The sequence below is a fragment of the Dromiciops gliroides genome, chromosome 4 (assembly GCF_019393635.1).
Source record: "Dromiciops gliroides isolate mDroGli1 chromosome 4, mDroGli1.pri, whole genome shotgun sequence".
Classification (NCBI taxonomy): Eukaryota; Metazoa; Chordata; class Mammalia; order Microbiotheria; family Microbiotheriidae; genus Dromiciops; species Dromiciops gliroides.
Genome location: NC_057864.1, coordinates 154,109,595 through 154,117,957, shown reverse-complemented (window position 1 = coordinate 154,117,957; position 8,363 = coordinate 154,109,595). Strand labels below are relative to the sequence as shown.

The window sequence follows — 8,363 nt, the reverse complement described above, 5'->3', positions numbered from 1 at the left end:
TGTTGATGCCCACCCTTGTTCCAAGATAGGGAGACATTCTAAGGTGAAGGATATTCTAAGGGAAAGTGGGCTCGTGAGCATTGAAGCACAGGGTTTAGTTAGAGGTAAAAAGTAACTTAAGAGAGCGTCCAGAATAGTCCCTTCATTTTATAGATGAAGAACAGGCCTGTTGATCCCTTCCCCTTCTAGGGTCATTTCTCTTGTCTCTGCCTTATCTTAATTCCATTTCTGACATGCACCCTCCTCCCCTTCTCCCTCCCATCTCCAAGGTAGCTCCCTCAGACACAGCCGGGCTACATCTTACAAACACTGGGAATCTTTATTCAGATCAGCAAACTCACATTCCTCAAGCCCCAGACTTTGGGTGGGTCTTTTGAAGAAGAGGGGAAGGAGGGAGGAGAGAAAAGAAGGCAAGGCCAACCCACCTCCCTGGACATCCCCTCCACCCCTCCACCCTGTTGAGGGGAATAGGCGGAAGGGAATGCCAAGAAGGGAGGGACCAAGGGATAAAGAGGCCCTTGCCAAGGAGAGGCCTACCCAGATGTGTGGCTTTCAAAGTCCAGCTGTGGCCAGGACAGCAGCCACCACAGGCCCCTCCCTATAAATTAAGTCCCCACAGGAGCAAGGCTGGGGGGTGGGGGTGGCAGAAAGAACAATCTTGTGGAAGAGAAATTGGTCCCACGTTCAGCTCCTTTCAAGGCAGTGCCCTGAACCCTGGCCTAAGGAATGACTGTAATGGTACAAATTCCGAAGTGAGAGGATAAGCCAGGGTGGGAGAATGAATCGGAATGTTGAAGGGGTCAGGCGCCCCCCAGTTTTGGTCCAGGATGGGGAAGGATGGAGCAGTTGGTCCAGTTTTGCTGATTGGGGGTGGGGAAGGAGTGTATTACGGCAAGTTCAAGGTGAAAAGGCAGCGGCTCAGGCACAACACGAGGAGCAGTGCCCCCAGTGGGTAGAGAGTAGGGGAGAAGAGGAAGAATTGGGAACAGAAGGGGCTTGAGGTTTCCACGGGCTTCCTGGGAATGTCACTGCTAGAAATATATTAACCATTCAAGGGAGAGTAAGGAAGAGTGGTGATCAGAGGATTTGGCGTGGCATCCCATAACCAGTCATGCCCGCCTGAGATGCCCCCCGGTTGGTGCCCATCTGCAGCCCGATGACATTCTTGCCCTCCTGCAGTTGGTTGTCTGTGAAGTTTCGGGGATTTTCCTTGGACTTCCTAGTGGTGGAAAAGACAGGGGTCAGCCACAAGGGAAACTCTAGGCAAGGGGGAATCCAGGGCTATCAGAATAAATCCTGCCACCCTGTTTATGGAAGGGAAGTGGGCAAGAATTTTCCCAACCACCCCAGGGAGGGTGGAATGTCCCACTACTTACTTGGGGAACCAGTTAGGATCTCCAGAGAAGAGCCCATCACCCCGAGCCACTGCCAGCCCACCAAGGTTCATCAGTGTCCGCTGCACACAGGCCATATTCTTTCCTAGGGATGATATAGGAAGTCTAGAGGTCTAGATACCATAGAGAACCTCCCAAAATATTAGGAAAGAGACACTAATCCATTGAATCCCTTTATCTTTCTTCCCCAATCCCCTCCCACTAGGATCTCTTCCTTCTTCTCTCTCCTTCAAAATGCTACCCTGCCCTTTAAATCCTTGCCCATCAGTAACCTGAATCTTATCCCCATTCCCCAACCTCAAAGCCACCATCCTTCAAAGCTGTTCTTGGGCAGTTCTTCCCAAGGAGATGTCAAAATCCCACCATGACCCTCCCATCCAGTCTCCCCTTCCAGTCTTTGGCCAATCCCCTTGCCATGCAGCCTTTTCTTCACCTTCCCAGAGGTCCACAGTTTGGAAGATATCAGTGGCATTGATGCCATAGCGCTCCGCTGCCTGGAGGAACTGAGAAATCTGTTCCATCTGTTTGAAGGCCATGCCTGAAGCCTGGATCTTCTTTACCGGGCCTTGGCCTTCAGGGTATAGCCCATTGATGAGCTCACACAGCACCTGGGGGAAGGCAAGGCTTGGCATGAAAGGGTGCCCATCTCACAGTGGATAGATGGGGAAGACCAATCCTCTTGGCCTGCCTTATCTAGGTCCCAAATTGCCCCCTGGGGCCAGGAGAAGAGGAGAAGGCAGGGCAGAAATGACACCCCTGTATCACTGGGGGGACACTTCAATAGTATCCAAAGTATCATCTAGTCAAATCTACTCAGATCAGCTGAAAAGAGCAGGAATTTCTTCCTGTCTAAATAACACCCACCCAAGAACACAACAGCTCTCCAGTTCCCTTATATTTTTGTCTACTCTCCCTGCTGATCCCATGTCTTGAACTCCAGCTCTCACCGTGCCATCCTTGAGCCAGTTTTGGAAATTCTCCCGCCCAGGCTGGGGCCGCCCAACATCTCTGCGGCACTGTGTGGTAATCCACTGAATGAGGATCTGCTCCAGGTCAGCATCATACTGCTTCTCAATTTTCTGCTGTACCTCCCGACTCAGTCCATAAGCAGGTCCCCTGTTGGCCATTTTGAGATGGTGATGCAGATACCTGGGAGGAGACACCCCACAATCCAGTTAAGTAGAGGCATTGAATGAACTTTCTCCGTAGGGACCCTTCTAGCTCTAAACTAACTCAACTTCCTCACTTTAAATATGAGGAAACTGAGGCCCGGGGGAAGGAAAGACTTTCCTAAGGTCACACAGATATAGTTGATGACTCTAAGACTAGAATTAACTCCATTATACATTATATTTCAGTAGAATGTAAGCTCCTTGAGGAATGGCACTATTTTCATTTTTGGTTTCACATCCCCAGTGTTTGGTGTATAGCAAATGCTTATACTGTTCCCTTTAGAGAAGAGGATATAATCCTCCAAGGTGTGTGGCTAACAGCTTCTCACCCACAGAGGAGACACTGAGCAAATGAACTGAATGAACAGTAACCAGCTCAGCTCATCTTAACCCAGGTCTTGCCTTCCCTTTTCTCTGTGTTTGGGAAAAGGATCGGGACCCCCATAGAGTAGGGAGCAATGACAACGGAGCCTGATTTGTAGGACTGGGCAAATGGACCTGGGGAGACTCAGCCAATAAATGTTTCCTGAGAGATTACTATGTGCCCAGTTCCATGCTGGGCTCTGTGGGCAATGTAAGAAAAACCCGGACTTGAAGGACTAATTTCTTCAGAATTCAATGGGCGTTTATTAAGTGCTAGGCAAGTTGCTAGGACTATAAAGAAAAACCCAAAATAGTTGTGGCCCTTACTGAAGGAGGTTACTATTCACTAGAAAGACAAGAGTCTATATACATGAAACAATCGACGGCACAGAAAACTCTGTAATTCAGGTTCAGTTGTGTGGTGCAGACTCCTACAAGCTGTTGGCCTTTAGAAGATATATACTAGGGCTAAGGTAGGAAACAAAGTCATCTTGGAACATGGAGGACTTGAGCTTGGCCTGGAAAAATAGGTAGCATTTCAACAGGTGTGTGAGGGCAGGTGCATGTTCTAGAAGGCAGTCCAAACAGAGGGCATAGCCTACACCTGATCTGCAGAAGGCTGACAGTCAGTGGGTCTATAGGAAGGGAAGGGTCTCTCTTTGACCCCTCCTTTCTAGGGATTCCAAAATGGCAGGCTTTGGCAAGAGCCAGGTGAGAGTAAGTTTCCCTTAACTGGAGATTGGCGATGAGAAGAGGCATGAGTCAAAGGGATAGAAGGGAAAGTGGTTGGGTAGTTTCCTGTCTGCCAGCCTGAGCTAGAACCTCTACACTGTGCCAAGATGCTGCCTATCCTCACCCTTCCACCCCCTGCCTTGGCTCAGTGCCCAAATACTTGTCTGGACAGGCCCAGTACAACCCTACTGCCCCACATGGAAACTCATTCAGTGGCCATTCCATTCCCATCTTCTCCTTTAGAATCCTCTATCCCCAGAATTAGGCGATAGCTCTGGGATCACACTACGAAGGGCATTCCTTGCCAGGGCAGCTGCCAGTACTCAGGGAGAGGGAACAGATGTGTGCTAAGAAACTGCCTCCTTTACTGCACTAGCTTCCAAAGCTTCTAGGCCAATCTTCCCAAAGGTGAGCAACCATTCTGATCTACAATCTCCATACTCATACTCCAGCTTTCTTTAGTGGGGTCCAGCTGAGGGTTCTGAATTCATTATGGCAACATGCAAAGTAACCAGGACACATACCCCTTAGAGTTCCCTCCCTGTTGAGGTCTGAATGTGGTGAGGAGGCTGGAACAGGGGTAGACCCCAAGCCCCAGGGAATTATAAAGGCTTCTCTGCCTGGAGAACCAGCGTCTCAGCCTCTGTTCAATATCTAAACCTTCCTTCCTTTCCCAACTTATCAAGTTTCACAGTTTACTTCCTGCTTAGAAGGTTCTCCTCATCAACTATTTTTAGCTTCATTAACAAAGCCTCTTCTCTACCCCCAATACACATACTCTTTCCCCCAAGGAGAAAGCCAGGACAGTAAGAGCTGGGAGAAGAATGGAGAATTTCTGGTCTGGGCCCTGACCTGATCTTATCAACTTGAAGAGGGGAGAGACTGGGAAGGGAGATAGAGCTGAGGCATCCAAGGTGGGAAGAGGGACATTGAGTTCTTTCCTCATCCAAATCCACCATGCTTCACCACCTAACCTTTCCTTGAGAATGTGAAGGCTCTGGAATTGTAGGGGAGAAAGTAAGGGGAGAGGAAACACCCAAGGTGGATCCATTTTGAAGAGAAGTAAACCCCCCACTTCTCCCAAGCCAAGTTTTGAACCCTATCTCCTAGGATCAATTCAGTTTTGCAGGCCTGGTCCTCAGAGCAGGGTCCTATTCAGTGCTAAATGGTCCAGCCTGAGGGAAGGGTCAAGCAGGAGGATAATTAACGGGAATACAGGGGGTGGGGAAGGAAGATAACCAGATCCTTCATCTTCCCAGGGCTGAACAGGCATAGAACTTCTGAACCCCACTGAGGAGAATTCAGAGGCGCCCCTTTCCCCTCATTGGCCTGGGCCACAGCTGGCAAAAGATGGGGCTCCAGCTGCAGTGTCTGCTGTGTTCTGGAGCCCCAACCACTCTACAGTGCCAGGGCAGCAGGGAGGAGCCCTGGGAAGGAACCATCCTGGCCAACAGCTGTTCTTCCTCCCTTCCCCATCCTGGCTGAAGGGAGGAAGGAGGTATCACAGGCGTGAGCTGACAAGCTCCGGCTGGGCTGTTAAGGGTGAAGAGGCCCACCATGGCAGCAAACCCCTTGGCCTGCCCCTCCTACCCTGCATGGGAAAAGAGTGGGTTATTGCCCAGAGGGGAGGACATGCTGAATTAGAAAGTTAGTGTGGGGTCCTCGGGATGCCTAAGCCTGAGTAGCCATGGAAAGCCAGCAGCTGGATAGCTCAGAGATATGGAAGAGCAGCTAAGAGGAAGGAAGGAGAGTGTAAGGGAGTGGGAGGGAAAGGGAAAGGCAGAACCTCCCACCTAACCCAGGAAGGCTGGCTCTTAAGAACCCGACCCAACCATCCAAGCTACTAAGAGCTGGTGGAACAGGGAAAAGGGATGCCGTTACCCCCCAATGACCAGATTCAAGCCCAGCCTCAGACCAAACCAGGGTCCTGTGCTGTTTGTTCTCAATGCCAGGGGGAAAGGACAATCTGTACTGAGGGCCGCAGAGGCTCTAGGATGGACGAAGAAGGGTGACTCAATTTCCCAGACTGTGCTGAAAGGGACCACAGAAGGAAGGAGTGGGATCTGCTCCCAGGGTGAGGGGATAACAGGAGCAGGAAGAAGGAGGGGAGTCGGGAGGGCAGCTTGGTCTGATTACATTGTCCCCCATAGGGGAGCCCCCCTGTCCCCAGTGGAGAAAGCTAGAGATACACAAACAGGAAGCCACAAGGCCTGGGCGGGAGGAGGGTGTGCTGGGGTGGGGAAGGGAGGGGGGGCAGGAGGAGGTCAGGCGGGGGCTGTTGCTATGGCTTTTGTATACTAAACATAGTGCAAGGGGCTAGATGGGGGTGCCAGGCAGGGCACAAAGAAAATCCCGCCCAGACAGAAAGGGAGAGAAAGCTCTGAGAACAGTCTGGAGTAAGGAGGAGGTGGGTGGCACCAGCACCTGGAGGAGCATTTCCTATTCTTCATAGGGCACCCAGGCTAGTCAGCTGGGGGAGAGAGTACTAGGACTTGGGGTACTTCTGGGGGTGAGAGCTCAAGGCTAGTACCAATATGTACAAAAGAAAATTCCCAGAGGAGCAAATGAGGTCAGGATCTAGCCCTGAGGGAACAGGAAGGCAGAGGCAGGATGGGAGTGAGAGGGAAGGAAGACAAAGAGGACTTGTTGGTTCTGGGGTCCAGAGGGCCCTCCTGGGCCTGCCCCACCCCACCATTTCCACTCATCAGAAGACAGGAATGGGAAACTCCAAGCTGTATGTAGTAGGGAATTGGGAGGGAAACTCCATCATGCCCCTCCCACACACAAATCTCACTGCTATCCTTTCCTGCTAAGTACCGGTAAGTCAAAGAAGCAAGAAGCATTTATTAAGTACCTGCTGTGTACCAGGCAATGCCCGATGCAGCCCTAATGCAATTTCCAGATGGGTACCTCTCTAGATAGGTAGTAAGAATTGGGAGAAGAGAACTGTTTCAACTTCTCAGACTCTGATACTCACATCCAGCTTCTTTCCCACTACGATCTCAAATCTAAGTCAGTGGCCCCTAGCTAGAGGATCTGTTACAGTCCATACTCTTCCATTTCCATCCCTACTAGAGGTGTGCTAATCCCTCTCTTGCCTTGTATGTTCGGGCCCCTTGTCTTCTCTAATCCTTACCTTCCCCCCCAACACCCTCCCTCCCCAACCACACCCTGGCCGTTACTGAGAGATGACTCACCCGCCGCCAGGGTGACGCAGTGGTCTGGGCAGCCAGCCCGCCCAACAGCCACGGCCAGAGGCTTTCCCAGCAGCAGGGGGCATGGGGGTGGGGAAGCGACAGACACCCCCCGCCCCCCCCCCCCCCCCCGCCTCCCCATCCCAGGCCATGAGAGCCAGACAGGTCAGGCTGCAGCCAAGGCTCCTCGGTATAAAAAGAACCCCCCACCCTCGTCCTCCAATCACACTCGAGGGATGGGATCAAAGTGCTGACCCTGTTCTTAATACGAAGAAAGGATAGGGTTACTGAGGCAATCCAGGTACTAAGCTAGTCCTAACCCCGGTGCCTTCCCGTTGGGAGGCCCGAAATCAAGCAGCGCCAGGCTCCAGAGAAAAGTGAGCGAGAAGAAAGTCAGCTCAGAGTTTAGAGAAAGGAGGACAACACTCTACACGTGGCCACGAATAGAAGAAGTGAGAAGTGCATCAGGGGAAAACCTAAGTGCCTGAGGTCAAGGAAAGCCAAAAGGGCAGTCTCAAGAAGGGCACTAACTGGCAGGCATGGGCAAGGGACCGGGTTCTTTATACCGTCCTTTCCAGTGCTAGCCCCTCACCTTCCGCCACCTCCCTTCGCAAAGTCCCGGCCAGAGCTTCGCCCAGATCTCTCCCGGTGCTCTGGGAGGGGGGCACGGACCCCAAATTCTCTAGCCCAGCGAAGCCCGAGCACAGCGCACAGCGCAGGGGCCGCCGCCCCGGCCCCACCTGCCCAGCCAGCACAGCGCGGAGCCAATCCAGAGGACGGGCGGGGCGGCACAGGGCAAGGAGCGGACCCTAAGCCCTGGTCTCAGTGACTCACGGCCAGCCACCCGAGGCTTCTCGTGCTGCCCAGGTCTGCCTCCCTTCTGCCTCCCTCCCTCCTCCCTGCCCTCCGCGCTCACCTTTACCGCAGAGCGGTGGATAGAGAGCTGAGCGGGCTGGGGCGCGGCGCAGTGAGTGGCACTGGACTTCCCGAGGCGGGGGTTTTCAGGCAGATCCCGCCTTGGCCCGGCGGGGCGGGCCTGGGGCGGGGCGATGGGCGAGGATTTAAAGGCACAGGGCAACTAAGGCATCGGGGAGCTATGGTGGGTTCTGGGGTTACCGGTATGTACAGGCCTCGGATTCCAATAGTAACCCCAAAGATTTGGGCCTAACTGGAAAACCGGAGCAGAGTGCTTAAATACTGGCTATGGTGGAGCGCTTGTGTTTTCTTGCTATTAATTGTCAAGCCAAAATTATCACAAGCAGCAGAGAATCAGTCCATGCTTTGTTGCATCTCAGAGATTGCATTGAGGGAGAAATCAGCTGCAAACAAAGTCAGGCACAAAAACTCCCTCAAGAATTTACTATCAGCACAGCAGCTGACCTTGATGCTGTGTTTGTCCTCATTGAAGACCTTCTTATATGGAACCATCAATTACAGCAAATGGAAAAGTTTTGAATACTGTGGTGGATAAGTTCACTTACCTTGGCAGGATACCTTCCAGGGATGTA

General features: G+C 52.2%; 1 protein-coding gene across 1 annotated transcript; it reads right to left on the bottom strand.

Annotated features, from left to right (window-relative positions):
- Positions 1-300: 300 nt before the first annotated feature.
- TAGLN2 (transgelin 2) lies at positions 301-7,885 on the bottom strand. The gene is made up of 5 exons (XM_043999303.1): positions 7,772-7,885; positions 2,342-2,543; positions 1,828-2,002; positions 1,377-1,479; positions 301-1,219 (listed from the first exon to the last, which is right to left on the bottom strand). The coding sequence occupies exons 2-5, from the start codon at positions 2,519-2,521 to the stop codon at positions 1,078-1,080; spliced, it is 600 nt and encodes a 199-aa protein (XP_043855238.1). The 5' UTR covers positions 2,522-2,543; positions 7,772-7,885; the 3' UTR covers positions 301-1,077.
- Positions 7,886-8,363: the final 478 nt, after the last annotated feature.